General features: G+C 43.5%; 1 protein-coding gene and 1 pseudogene across 1 annotated transcript in view; both read left to right on the top strand.

Moving 5' to 3' along the window:
- LOC147899890 (uncharacterized) overlaps positions 1 to 15,447 on the top strand; it is a 124,310-nt gene that overhangs the window by 15,268 nt on the left and 93,595 nt on the right. Inside the window, exon 2 of the mRNA XM_087377483.1 lies at positions 1,315 to 1,410. Within this exon, the coding sequence (XP_087233609.1) occupies positions 1,315 to 1,410 (96 nt within the window). The remainder of the gene's footprint in view (positions 1 to 1,314; positions 1,411 to 15,447) is intronic.
- On the top strand, positions 10,682 to 12,684 carry LOC147899891 (uncharacterized; annotated as a pseudogene).

Genomic DNA, 15,447 nt, shown 5'->3' on the forward strand with positions numbered 1-15,447 from the left:
TCAAGGAAGGCCTTGTCACAGCCATCCCCATCGTACTGCTTCTCTTAGGCTTCCTCCTGGAGTAGTAGGGGCCCAAGCTCTCAAATGTCATGGGCGTTGACCGTCGTCTTGTTGCTATCACTGTTATGATGAACCTCTTGAAGTTCCCGAAGAGGGACCCTAGCACAAGCATGGGTGATTGACTTGTGTCCACTTTGTGACCAACTTCAGCCAAGTCGTCCCTCACAACCTTCTCCTTGGTGAGATGGTCATGGATGTGGTCCCCATCCCCCATCCCCCATCCTCATAGTGAACAATAGATTCTAGAGGAAAAGGGTGCATGATGTGTTTGAGGTCTCCCAGGCCTCCATCACCATACCCGCAAGCTGGATGTGTTTAAGACCTCCTAGGCCTCCATCTGTGGTGGTGCCAATTATAATGGAGAATGCCTCCACATCTCTCTGTGTCCAATCTTGTACTGCAGTTGAATTTGTGTCACTGGGTCTGACACATCCTTGGGCTTCACCTCAGTTCCTTCAGTGATCGCCCGTATGAGCCTTGCAACCAAGTGACTATGTAGATTCACCTTCCAGATAGGATAGTTAGTCTCATCCAATTTTCTACTTTCTCCAATAGGCATGATAGAAGCCATTACAAGTGCTTAAGAAAGACCTTGAACTGAGTACAACATGCAAACAGTAAACTGAATGGAGTCTTCTTTTTCTGGGAGGGATGCCTTCCTTGACTTTGTTGGAGAAAATCACGAGTATAGCCTTTGTCTCTGATACCATATTAGAGGTCAGGGACAACTGAAGAAGAAACCCTACCCAGCGGAATAAACTCAAACCTCTTAGTGATCTCTCTCACATTGTTGGTGCATACACTCTGAATCCACTCTAAGAGAACTGAAGCAGAAGGTAGAGAAGAAGAACTCAGAATTTATTCATCCACAGGAGAGGGTAAAACTTCTCAGAAAAGAGCCACAAATATCCTCACCATCCCTATTTCTTCCCTGTAGATCTACTGCCAGCAAGTCATCCTCATATGGGAGCTCACAAGTATGATAGTGATCTCTAACAGTATGCTGCCCACATGGCAGCCTGTTCATCCCTCACCCTTCTATCAATCCACAAGTGTTACTACCCCATGCTCTCCTCATTTGGGAGCTTACAAGTGTAGAGTTGACCCTTCCTTTTTTAGAAATGTATGTTTTTTGTTCAAAATTTCCTTTTTCTCTAAGCAATATTTTTGTTCATGAAGATAGCCTTTTTACTAAGGAATTCTCTTTATCAATAATGTGAAAGTGGGTTTAAATTTTAATCATGTTGTTTGTAGGGTAATAATTGCATAAGGACTACCATGGGAGAAGGAATGTCTTGGAATGATATAAAGGCCCTTGAGGAACTTTTGGCACCTGTTGGGGCGCCTGAGGTTTTTTCTTTGTTAATAAAAATATGTTCGATTTGAGGGTGCTATTATATTGAAAAATTTTTAATATGTAAACATCGATACGTTGATGTGTTTTTTATAGTTTTCCCCATTCTATTCTATTCTAACTGTGCTCTCTCTACAAGTGAAAATGGGATCCTAACACAAAAATACTTTGTATTATTGTCCAAGGGATGAGGGAAAATTCATGTCTACTCTAGCTTGTCTCAATAAGCCAGGCCTATGACGGTCTTGTTTTGAAACCATTGATTTCTTTGAAAATGAGACTTGACATTGATAAAATGGAATTATCTTCTTGGATAAGGTCTAGATATTCTGTATCCGCTTCTAGAAATTAGAAAGTGCAACACACATTTTTTGGCTGCTATTCAGCATAAGGTAGCAGATTCTTTATAGAGTACATTGAATATAGCCTCCCTCGAATATTTTCGTCCAAACAAAAGGGAACCTGTAAGACCAGAATGTAATTTAATTAAAAACAGGAACATCTCTATCAGAGCAGCCAGTTCTTGTTGTCCAGCAGTAAAATATATTAGTCCATTTGAAACTAACATGTTGCAAGGCCAGCTGAATTTATAATGTCATGTCTCCTTTGTGATGAGTTGCAAATGGGAATTTTCCCATAAAATCTTGTCATCCTTTTTATTTTTATAGGTTTAATTTGAGCTCCTCGGCAGAGCTGACTTTTAAATATTAACGTAGGTGCCATGCAAAAGACCACTACACATGGATTAAAAAGAAGCATTGTCATGGGTACACAACAAAGTACCTGTGTTGGCAACCGAGCTGCAATGGAATAAAATACTTCCCTCCCATTGACAATGCGTCCCCCTTTCCCCCCTGCTACATTGGAGAAGGTGCTAGGGACTTAGATGGCAAGGCTACGTGGCAAACCCACGCCCGATCAGGTAACCTATTAGCGACTTGAAAGAAGAACCATGTAGTTCATGTAGGACAGTCGATGTCGCCACCCCAATGAGCATCTGACAAGCCGATGAGCATGGGAAGAGATTGAGCATGATACGTGAGACCAAGCTCCTATGTATAAAGAAGATAACGGAAGAGTCTTTTGACTGCAAGCTAGTGAGGCGTGCCAGGATCTTGCGAAACTTGAGAGGCTGCATAGGCGAGGTCCGGACCGTGTGGAGGTCACTAGATACCGAATGCAGCCGACACTTTGTCAATATGGAACGTTTTGCATCTGAGCTCGCTGCCCAGGGGTCTTTGGAGACATCTTCTGGGCCATCTTGAGGCCGCCTCCATCTGCAAAATTTGGTCACCTTAGCACCCTTGAGCACATCTAATAATCATCTACTCTTGGAATCAAATACCGGTTCTTCATTGTAAGTTTATTCAATACATGATAATCAATTCACATATGATAGGTTCCATCCTTCTTTTTGATCAGTAGTACAAGTTCTCAAAATGGAGAACTGGTCAACTAAACCTTTATTTAAAAAATCATCAATCTACTTTTCTACTTCCTCCTTTTCATCCTATAGGGTGATCTAGAAGCTATTGGCTCCATTGGGTCTTCTCCTCCACTACTTTAGTCTTTGTCTTGTATGGCTGCATAAACTACCTTCCCTCAGTAGGACTTGGGAAAATTCATTCACCTTAACATTGTAAGTCCCATCTCTACACTCACCTAGTTCTTTCTCTCTACCATTCCATTTTGCTGGGATGTGTAAGTTGTCTTTTGATCCCATTTTGTTACATGCATCACTGCCATCCTCAGATGAGAAATGAAAACTAGGCTCTAATGGTGTGGATACTGGCTTGCGATGCCCAAATTGAAAAATGTACTTGGATTGTGACATCAAAATACCCCCCTCACTCCTAGCAAATTGAATGCCTAGATAATAATGCAAAGGACCAAGATCTGACATAGCAAATGTACTCTTCAATATCCACATAACTCTGAATGTGCATGCGTAGGTTGCCAATTATCGGAGTGACTGCCTCACTGTGCCCAAGACAAGCCATATCTGCATCACAAAGTGGCCCCATCTCTTTAGCTTTGATGCCCAATTTTCTAGCCAGCTCTGGAGAAATGAAATTGGCACGGGCCCCTGGATCAAAGAAGAACAAAGCTGTCTGGTCACAGATTTTTCCCCATGCTCTGCATAGCTCTGTGGCATCCACATCTTCGGGCAATCAAATGCTTTGTGGCCCTCTTCCCTACATATGTAGCACTTATTGTCATATAGAGGGCTTGCTTCTCTTCAGCTGTCATCTTTGGCCGAGGCGGTACTCGCCGTTGCCTGCAAGAAACCGAGCCTTAGTGGGCTGTCCAAACCTCCTAAACTTTTTAGGGGCTTCTTGCTTGCTGCCCTTAAACTTTGGAGCTTCTAGGTTCCTATCCTTAAACCCTGAAGTCTTTCCTTGCAAGAGGGCATATGCTGTAGTGGCATTTTCAATAAGGTGAGACATGTTAGAAACTTTTGCTTTGGTGTAGTAGTCTCGGATTACCTTTGGTAGCCCACAACAATACTTCTCAATCTGTTCTGACAGCTCCACATGCCTATAAGAACTCACGGGCAGCAATGTTCCCATAATTTCTTATGGCACTCTTCTAGGTTCTTGCAATTTGCTGCATCTAGCTTGTGCCAGGCTGTCATAATATCAACCTCAAAGGTGGTGGTGAGCCAAGCAGCTGAAAACACTTGCTTGAACTCCACCCATCTGGTAGGATCTCTACCTTACAGAAGCAAACTGGTCCATCACTGAAGTGTATTGCCTTTGAGAAAGGTGGCTGCCTTTTTTATTTTTGATGACTCTGTGAAGTTGCCACCGGCATATGTTGCATCAAACTACTGTACAAAGGTCAAGGCCTTCAGCTTGTCTTGCATTCCATTGAAAGTCTCAAAATTGACTGCAGCCCCACCTTCTTTGAAGTCTTTCAACTTGCCCTTGGGTGCAACATTGTCATACACAGGTGGCTGCAAAAATAGAGGTGCCATTTTCTATCCCATACTCTGTGCATTACCGCCACTTCCCATGGCTGGGTTGACCATTTCAGGTCCCATTCCTTGCATCTGAGGCATATTCATTGGACCACTCACCATCCGAGGCATTCCCATTTGCATTCCGGGCTGCATCCCAATGTTGGCATACATCATGTTTGCATTACCTGTCTGCGTACCTCCCATCATATGTTGCTGAAAATTCTGCATGCCGGACTCCATGCTTGCCAAGTAAGCTCCAAGCATACCCATCCTTGTAGGCTGTCCAACCATGGCCTAAAAGATAGAACCTCCTCCAAAATACCTTGGATGCATCACTAAAAGGAGAAAAGTTTGCTGTCCTTGATTAACGGACTGAAAATTGTTGACCTGCTGGGGTTTTACCATCCCACGACCAACTGAAGGGATCATGGGTGGCTGTCCACCAAGGGGTGCATGTTGAGGAGTAGGCCATGTTCATGAGCTTTCAATTCCTGAGAATTTGATGCAACAAAAGTATGTTGAGGAGTACGCCCACATCCACACTATTTACAACCACATTGCATCATTTCCAGCCACTTTCATTAGTTAAATACAACCAAAAAACAACCTTTGATAACACTTAAAGGGAGGCTAGAGTTCCCTTGCTTAGAAACCAAACACAAGGACACCCATTGGCCCCAAACGCTTTGGCGGCCCTTTCGGTATTTATTTAATTCTTCTAGCAATGGAAAAAGTGCTTTTACATCAAGGGATCACCCTTGCACTCTGCTTCACTAGGAGTCCACTGTCCAATCCAATTCTTGGCTTTAAGATGGATCCAATCCCAGCACTCACTAGGACCCAACTGCCAAGGTAAGGCTGAGTTATTCACCACTGTCTGTGTCCAGCTGTGGGTGGCATTGCATTCCACAAATCTTAGAAATGCTCAAGTGACCACAAGGCATGGAAGTAATCACAACACTACCCCTTTGGCGCCAATCTAGGCACACCCTCTGTGATTGGGTGTCTATCAAGCCTGAGTGGCGAGGGGAGAAACTTCAAACAACCAAAACAGCAGCAACAAGCTCAAAAATGACAAATGGCGTCAAAAAGAAGGTCAAAATGATCGTACCCACTGTCCATGGAAGAGGGGCAAGCTCTGCCCTCGCACCTATCCTCTGTCTAGGCCCCCAACAGTGTACAGAAGACCTTCAATCGCATTGGAATCAAAAAACAGCAGCAAATGGGCTCGAACCAGCTCTAGATGCCTTCAACCAGCTCCTAGGTGCTCTGTTCCCAGCTTGAACACCTCCAAGAGGTAGCAGATTCACAAGGTAGGAGGGCAGCAAGAGAAATTGGCCAGATAGAGAGAGAAAACAGTCCGTTTAGTAGCAGAAATTCCTCGAAATGAGTGCCCAGCAGGTCCGTACAGTCTGCACAGTAGGGGGAAAACTGTCTCGGGATGGGTGCAGCAGCAAGGAACCAGCAGGAAAGGTTGCCTTTGAATGCGTGAAACTCTCCGTACAGCAAGATGCGCCTTGGGAAGTGTGCAAGAGAGAAAGTAGCATGTACACCTCGAAATGCATGAGGGAGAGAGAAAAGAAGTCACAATCAGCCGTACAAGCCTCCAAATGAGTGTAGGGAGGAAGGAGAGAAGGAGGTGCATGGGCTTCTGCCACGTGGCACAATTGCCTCTGTTCATTAAAGTCCCTAACCCACTACACCAATGACACACTTAAATGCTCTAACCCACTCACCAATGACCCCAACATTTCGACCCTCTTTTCCTTGCCTTGGCCTAGCACTTGGGCCTAGTGGATGCTCCCCAAGGCTAGTCGCCCAAAGCCAAAGTAGTCACCGTGATATGCCAAAAAATGTCAATAGTTTTTTCTCTTGTTGCATGTTTGAGGATAGGCACATAGGTATGCACATAGCTAGTGGGTGATGGTTTTGAGTCAATGGGTACTCTCATCAAAAGGCCTTGTACTGATGTAAATATTCTTTTGAGATTGTAAATGTCTTTGCAGGGGCTCGTGGTTTGTAATGAAATGTAATGTGGGAGCACCAAGATAATCCAGAGCATGGTTTCCAACATTGTCTATGTGGTGACGTGATACCATGTGCTCCGAAATGTTGTCCTGTGTCACATGTTTATAATGTCATGATTGTTTTTCCTTTTGTCTTGAGTCATGTGAATTTCCCATAAGTTGAGTTGGTTTTATCTAAGGAGATTAGAACTGGCATGCAAGTGATTGAATGCCTAACTAGAACCATGTGTGCATCAACGTCTAAGGTTTGGAAAATGAGCATTTAATGCTTGGTGTATGAATTTGGGGGAAAATCTTTGAGAGTGGTAAAATGTCATTGTTGAGGTGGTTGAATGAAGCTGAGGTGGCCGAATTGATTTGGAAAGGAGGGTGTGCATGTGAACGTGATTACGTGAATCTCTTCTCAAGCTTTCTGGATGGCGAGGTGTTACGTGATGAGGAGATTGGCGTTTTTTGATTGCATGCAAGGTGGCTACGTGATCTAGAAGAGGGATGCTCTGGCTGACGGGTGGAGTGGATTGATGGGATGCTTGCTGGAAGGATCTACGCTGCACTTGGAAGGCTAAAAAAAAAGAGAAGGCTGGACGGGAGATGGAGGGGAAGCTTGTTGAGGAAGAGAGGTTGTGCGTAAGCGGAAGATGGACCACCCTTCGAGTGAAGGATACGTACGTGACAGGGGGGTGGATGTCCGACTGCATGCTTGCCACAAATGGACTCTAGGTGCTCGGTGATGATGAGCTTGGTGGTGCAGGTGGCGCTTACCGAAGTCCTGTTTTCTGAGCTTTGGCTATGTGTTGATAGTCTGGTTGAAGGAGAGGTTGGGCGACAGATGTTCGTGAGCTCCACGAAATCTGAAGGCATGGGCTGACTCTAATTCAGGGTACACATTCGCTTCAAAGCTGACCGTAGAGAGGCTTTGGCCAAGCAGATGCCCGGTGATGCTGAGAAGACCTTGGTGCTGAAGGTTTCTAGAAATAGCGATCCGGTTTGTAGTTGGTTGAGCAAGGCTACCTCACAAGAAGGACGGTCGTTGTTTGCACGTGAGCTGATACGAAGAATGTATGGGCTGGTTTAAATCATCTGAAGGACTGTTGGCGACGTGAAGTATGAGCGTGGAGTACTCTGTGGGCATGAGAAGAATACATACGCTGGAAGTGGATTTGTAACTCAGAGATGGTTGAGGCGATCTAATATGCCAGTTCCTTTCACTCTTTGGTCGTTGACTGGAGCTTTGGGGAGAGTTACGTGCTGTTGTTCTTGATGGAAGCTTAGGAGTTTTGGCTGTGGGCTCATAGAATTCTGAGGCTGGCTGTTCTCTGAGTTTTTTGGAAGAGTTCAGTTCTAAGTTTATCTGTTTCGGGTTGTGTAGTCTTTTGGTTCTCTCCGAGTCTGTGTGGTTCATGTTCAGACAGTTTTTTTTGTGGGGGTTTGTCTCGGTGCATGTGTCAAGGATCCCTGCTCCAGATACTGGTGTACGTGCTCTTGAACTCGAGCGAACTCGAGCCCAAATTGCTGTTGATCCCTCCAGTTCCATCTACAGTTTGTTTTCTCTTATACAAATCTGAAAGTATATGATGATTTTATCTTTGGAGCTTGGCCTAGGGTGAAAGAAGAGGATTGGGCAGGGGTAACTCTAGTTGATGAGGAGGACCTTCCTGAGTATGTATATCACATGGAATTTTGTGAAGAAGAAGAAACTATCTGAGTGATTGTTTGTGTTTACTGGAATCAAAGGTTGGTGCATGTGTGTTATCTTGGCTTCTTTTGTCCATACCGTTTTCTGTGTATCATTGTTTTGGCGATCCTGCTGGGGAGTGCACTTTTTGAATTGGTGAGTGAAGTCCACCCAAATCAAGAAGGCCCGAGAGTTTGGAAATGGCTCAAGATTTTCCAAGATTCTATGGTTTGCCTAATGAGGATCCTGAGAGGTTCATTGAAGGCATGGAGTTTTCAGCTTTGATCAAGGATAGAAATGTTCCAGAGGTTTTATTGCAAATATTGTCCTTCTGTTTGATGGGGGAGGCCCATTTGTGGCTGCAGAGGTTTATGGAAGCTTGCCAAAATGAGCAAGGGGAGCATAGGAATCCCACATATGATGAGGTAAGAGTTACATTTTTAGCTCGGTTTGCTTGCCAAAAAGATGCAGATGGTCTCTGGAGAGAGATGTGTGTACTGCATTAGAGGCCAGACAAGAGTGTTTATGCTTATTTGGGAAATTCGACCATTATGTGGAATAGATGGCAGTCAGCCCTTTTGCCAGATGTCCCACCTCGCATCATCAAGAAGGACAGGTTTATTGCAGGTTTGAAGTCAAATATACGTGTCAAAGTGGAGGTAAAAGAGCTTAGCTCTTTTGAAGATGCAATAAGGGTTGCCAGAGAAAAAGAAAGGAAACAGAAGAAGTTGATACAATGGGGTTATGATACGTTTGCGGTTCCAGTTGTTCCAGAGATGCCTATTCAGAATGAAGCTGTGCCACTCAAGGTTGAAGAGAAGAAGGAAAGATCTGTTAAGGATGAGATACATGAGATGGCTGAGATGATGAAGAATCTGAGTTTGCATCTTATGACAAGAAGAGGAAGAGGGCGTGGTGGTGTCTCAGGTGGTAGAGGAATTGGAGGTCCTTCTACTTCGAATTTTCAAGCTCCTCAGCAAGCTAGACAAGGACAAAGGATTTATGCTCCTTATGTTCAGTGCTTTAACTGTTTAGAATGGGGTCACTATAGTTTACAGTGTGACAAGCCTCCCAGAGTAGGTGGTGATGTATACTCACTTCCTCCAAATCTGAATAACAGGTCAAATGATCATGAAGTTGAGATAAAGGAGGCTAAATCTTCAGCCAGTAATGGGGCAGCAAAGCCTACATATGAAGAGAAAGGGAAAGGGAAGCTTGTGAGTGTGCTTAATCTTGAAAGGAAGGCTGCTGATGTCATGCCCTTGGAATTGGAAGAAGATGAAGCTGATGTGTTGCCTCTTGGGAAGAGAGACAGAGAAGAAGATGTGGGCCCAAGTGCGAAGAAAAACAAGCAAGCAGAGGAGATGAAAACTTATCAAAGAAGAAAAGCAAGACAGCCAAGACAGAAGTACAAGGCATCAAATTATCCTTTGGGTAAGGAACAGCTTGAATATGACTTGATTGGTGATTTGTCAAGCAGAAAAGAAGATATGACTTTTGGCCAGCTAGCAGGTCTTTGTCCTAAGCTTAAGGAGTGGAGGAGGGCTGTTAATCCAGGCAGGAAGAAGACTTTTCGTAGAGAGGAAAAGAAGGTCATGTCTGTGGCAGAGTTATCAGATATATGTCCCACTGTAGAAGCATGGCATAAGGGTTTTGATCTTGGAGAAGCATATATAGATGGTGGAGCCCAAATATGTGTTATAACTCAATCTTGTGTTGAAAGATTGGGTCTTAGAATCACATCTCCATCTAACTTTCGGATAATGATGGCTAATCATGCCAAAGTTAAGAGTCGGGGGTTAATTTCAGATTTGGATGTGGAGGTGTATAATGTCCACAGCAAGGTGGATTGTCATGTTATGCCAGTGGGAATGGGGGCTTATCCCCTCATTTTGGAAAGGCCCTGGTTGAGGAAAGTGGGAGCCATCCAGAATTGGGGGAAGGGTGTGATTACAGTTCACTTAGCCACGGGGAAAAAGATGAAGTTTAATATGGCAAAGCAACCTGAGACTCCAAGTACTGGTGAAGAAGAAGAAACGAGTGATACAACTAGTTTTGAAGACAGCTTAATAACATTTGAAAGTGAAGAAGCTTATGTTGCATTTATTCAAAGTGTTGAATGTTTGAAGATAGATCAACCATTTGAATCAAATGAGCAGGGCAGATATGAAGAGATGGAGCAGCTTATGCAGTCTAGTGACCCCTCAGTTCCAATACAAGAAGTGGTGGAACAAACTCTCAATTCAGATCTCACTTTGGAAGAGAAGGAGCAATATTATGCAATGTTAAGGAGATACCCTCATTTGTTCATCACCTCTTATGATGAAAATCGGGGATGTAGAGTAAAGCCTTTAAGGATAGAGTTAAAAGAAAATACAAGGCCAATGTTTCAAAAAATGAGAAGGCTTAACCCAGAACAAGTGGAGGTGCTTCGAGAAGAAGTGGTAAAGCTTTTGAAGGCTGATATAATCTATCCTGTTGTTCATTCAAATTGGGCCAGCCTGGTGGTTATAGTACCTAAGAAAGATGGAAAGTGGAGAATATGTGTAGATTAAAAGCCACTTAATGCTTTGACAAAAAGCAATCATTATCCATTGCCCCATATGGATGACATACTGGACAGAGTTGCTGGTGATCAAATGTACAGCCTTTGTGATGGTTATTCAGGATACTTTCAGATGGAGATAGCCCCAGAAGATCAGGTTAAGACAACCTTTATTACTCCTTGGGGATGTTTCAGTTACAGGAAGATGCCTTTTGGTTTAAAGAATGCCCCTTCTCATTACCAAGAGAACACTGATGAGGTATTTGCTCCGTTTCTTGACAAGTTTTGTAAAGCTTTCATTGATGATATCTGTGTATATAGTGATCGGGGTGATCATTGTACTAAGCTTGATCAAGTTTTTAAAAGGATTGATGATAGTGGAGGTCAACTTAACCCAAGAAAGTGCAAGTTGGCTTGTACCAAGATCAAGGTACTGGGACATATGATATCTGAAAATGGAATAGAACCAGATCCTGACAAGATTAAAGCTCTTGTAACTTTGGCATCACCAAAAAATACACAGCAGCTGCATACTTTTCTTCAGAAGGTAAAATACTTGTCAAGGTTTGTATGTATGCTTTCTCAAGTTCTTTTTCGATTTGAGTGTACCTTTACATTGGACTAAAGAATGTGAGGAGGTCTTTGAGTCTGTGAAGGGAATACTTGGGAATGTGGCTTGTGTAAAGGCACCAGATTTTACGAAGCCATTTTATGTGAATCCTTCAGTTGGGAATGATGCATTAGGAGCAATATTACTACAGCAAGGTGAGCAATCTAGATACATGAGACCGGTATATTTTTCAAACAAAGTAAAGAATGATGCTGAGAAGAAGTATTCTGATGCAGAATCGGTAATGTCCAGCCTTGTATATGCTTGCAGAAGGTTTCGGAATTACTTGTTGCCTCATCCTTTTGTTATACTCACAAGCTGTACTTTATTGCCTTAGTTGCTTAATAATACTACACTCTCTCGTAGTATGATCAAGTGGGTAACAGAGTTACAAGAGTTTTCTCTCTCTTTCTTGGTTGAAGATACTACTTGCAGATTTACTTACATATAAGGAGAAGCCAATCTTAGTCAAAGAAGTTGAAGAGAAGAAGGAGGAAAGGCAGGAGCAGATTTTGGAGAACAGTTTTTTGCTTTTCTTTGATGGATTATTCAAAAAAAGCTTAAACAAAGCCTCAGGGGGAATTGTAATTTATGACCCTCAAGGTGAAATAATATTTAAAACAGGTTTAGAGCTGAAGGTGGGCAGCAACAATGAAGCTGAATATTCAGCTCTGTTTGAAGGTTTGCAGAGAAGTATAAAGATGGGAATAAAAAGACTTACAATCAAAGGAGATTCTCTTCTGGTTGTGAAGCAAATACTAGGAATTTGGAAGACAACGCATCAACACTTAAAGAATTGGGTTGTGGCTGTAAAGAAACAGTTAAAGTATTTTGATAAATGGATACTCCAGCATATAGACAGAAGCAAAAACCAAAAAGCTCATGATGCTGCTTGTAATAAAGAGGAAGTACAGGTTTATGCAATCAGGGTTCAAGAGCCTTGGTATAAAGGGAGAGAACCTTTAGCAAAGGAGGAAACTTTTCTCATGACAAGTAGAATTCTAGAAGAGGTTCCAAAAGGGAAAAGGCAAAGGTTTGTGAAGGCATGTGAGTCTTATTGTCTTATTGGTGATGTACTTTTCATGAAGGGAGCTGATCTTGTGCTCAGGAGGGTTCCATGGCAAGAGGAAGTGATCCACATTTTGGAATCAAATCATGAAGGGATTTGTGGAGGACATTTTGCTTTCAAGACTACGCTCAGGAAAATCTTAATGGAAGGATATATGTGGCCCTCACTCCAGAGAGATATCCAGCATTGGTGTAGATCATGTCTACAATGCCAGCAAATGGGGAGAAGAGTTTTGCTTCCCAAGTTTAGCAATGTAATCATGGCTTATAATATTTTTGGAAAATGGGGGATAGATGCAATAGGTCCATTACCTATGACAGCAAGGGGAAAATGTTATCTTCTCATAGCAGTAGATTATCTTTCAAGATGGGTAGAGGCATGAGCAGTCCGTGCAGTGAATGCTAAGGAAGTAGCAAGTTTGTATGTGAAGATATTTGTTGTAGATTTGGAATGCCTTTGGAGTTGGTAAGTGACAAAGGACCAGGGTTCAGGAGTGAACTAGTTGATTTGCTGTGTAACAAGTTGAAGATTAAGCATAGATATTCAATGCCACACTATCCACAATGCAATAGTAAGAATGAGTACTTCAATGGTAGGTTAATCAACATGATGAGTGTCTGAGGGGGAGGTCCGGTCACTTCCGGAGGTGTTACCGGAGGCCTAAGGCCACTAATGTGAGGAGCGTGAAGTGGGTGATACGTAGACCTTTGAAACAACTCTACCTCAGTTGCACTACATTGCGTGATGCGTGAACCTATGACACAACACTAGTCGAAGATGCTACGGAGTGCCGAGTACTGTAGAGTACTAGAACAGAAAGAACAAACCCAGAAAGGAGATAAGAAGGAACAACGCTGATAACAGATAACGGAGAAAGCGGTCGACAAGAACACAATGCGAACAAGTGCGTATCATAGGAAGGAAGAGATCCTCATACACTAACCTCTCTGAACAGAGATCAGAGATCACTCATCCACAACAATACAATAGTAGCAATACACCATAAGAATGCAACAGGTGAGCTCGTAGCTCTAGCCTCTCTCTTCATCACTCTCAATCCCCGTACAATGATGAATGAATCCCCATCCCCCTCATCTCCCCTCTTCACCCTCGCCTTCCGGATGGGAAATCCCCTCCCTCTCTCCTATTGGCTGTCCCCTCATCCTTAGCCATCCCGCTGCTGAGTCTCTTCATGTCTCCTACAACGGCCAGCTTGTGTCGAGTCGGTGCGTTGTAACTACTCCATGTGCACCGCCTACAGCCACCCTGTATCTCCACCCTGTATCTGACAACGCACCACCAGATGAACATCTATGCCACCGATGAGTCAGGTCTGCAGAGGTTGGTAGAGCGTGACTGCGCGGCGACATGAAGACCCTTGACGCATGACCATGTGGTTGGGTGCTGTCCTCCTGATGACTATGTCCCCATATGACTATGCCATCCTGGTGACCATGTACTTGTGTCATCTTGCAACCATGTCATCGCCATGACTTGTGTCATCCTTGTGACCATGTCATCGCCATGACTTGTGTCATCCTTGTGACCGTGTCATCCCCTGACTAAGTGCCCCTGACTAAGTGCTGGACATAGCTGGTCCTGCATGATCTCGGTATAATAGTTCCCCCGCCACTATCATTCACCGTCCTGGTGAATAAGTGATGCTGAAAGATGTGTAGGGAGTGTGCCTTTTGCTAAATACAAGAATTGAAAACATATCAGAGTCATTCACTTCCAAATGTATCACTAATGAAGATAACCTTGTTTCGCAAGAGTGGAGTTGAAAGAAAATTTGCTGAAAACTTTATTGAACCAGTGGGTTACAAAAATTTGGTGATCAAACTGCTTAACAGAAGCCATGGGTCTACAAAAAGACCTCCTTTATTACAAAAGTGTGCTGAAATTCAAGAAACACACCCGGAGAAGCACTATGTACAAAATGCTGGAGCTGAAAATGGAAAGAACTCAACCCAATACTAAAATCAGCATAGATGCCATCATGCTAACAAGAGATGCCAAAGGAGGTAAACAAGATTACTGTATACAAAAATCCTCCTACTGAAACATATGTCATTGTTCATATCTCCCTAAGATGGTGCTACAGAGACGCCAGGCACTTGATCATTCTCTGCCTCCACAGTGTCCATCACATTCTGGAGATCCTCATATTTTCCTTTATGTCTGTGATATTTTGATCTGTAGAGATCATGTTCGGACCGCACAGTAGTATGCTCAGCCTGCACAGTGGTATGCTTTGCCTGTAGGGATAGTAGCTTTGCATGGATTGTGGCATGTGTATTTTGCAATACAGAGTGTTGTTCGTGAAGCTCCTTGAGGCCCTGCTCTTGAATCTGAAGCTGAGACTCCAACTCAGCTATCCTCCTCTCTGCTACTGAATGGGAAGTGGCTAGGCAGTCATGTTTGGCTTAAAGCATACTTTGGTCTTGTACCAGCCTATCTCTTTCTGCGTTATGTGCGCCTAAAACCTCTTGTAGGTGAGAGTTCCTCTGATGTAAAACCTCCTGTAGGTGAGAGTTCCTCTGATATTCCTGAAGCTCCTTGAGGCCCTGCTCTTGAATCTGAAGCTGAGACTCCAACTCAGCTATCCTCCTCTCTGCTACTGAATGGGAAGTGGCTAGGCAGTCATGTTTGGCTTAAAGCATACTTTGGTCTTGTACCAGCCTATCTCTTTCTGCATAATGTGTGCCTAAAACCTCCTGTAGGTGAGAGTTCCTCCAGAGCACAAAAAGTGCCTATAAAACAGAGATGGCTAGAGGAGGGATAAGCTTTGGGGGGCCGAGTGAAGTAAGAGTGCCCGCTGCCCATGTATAGTACCGTCACCGCTCGTGCCTGGGTGGCAGATCATGGTGTGGAGAAGAGAGCTCTAGATGGAATTGGAGAAGCCATTCCTTCAAGGGGAATGAGGGAGAGAGGCTTCAATGTCCTCAATCTCTTACCTCAACCTCTTGGAAGATAGTCTAGCTCTGATACCATATGAAGATGCAAGACATGGAATGGAATGAAAAGGAAAAGCAAGACTAGGAAAGCATAATGGAAATGAAATAATGCGAGAAAGAAATATACACTAAGCAAAGTACTTACATGATCAAGAAAGCCATGAGGCTTGATGAAAATGACAATGAGA

Source organism: Dipteris shenzhenensis, chromosome 7 (assembly GCF_047967505.1).
Source record: "Dipteris shenzhenensis isolate YYH24624 ecotype China chromosome 7, Dip_SZ_1.0, whole genome shotgun sequence".
NCBI classification, from domain to species: domain Eukaryota; kingdom Viridiplantae; phylum Streptophyta; class Polypodiopsida; order Gleicheniales; family Dipteridaceae; genus Dipteris; species Dipteris shenzhenensis.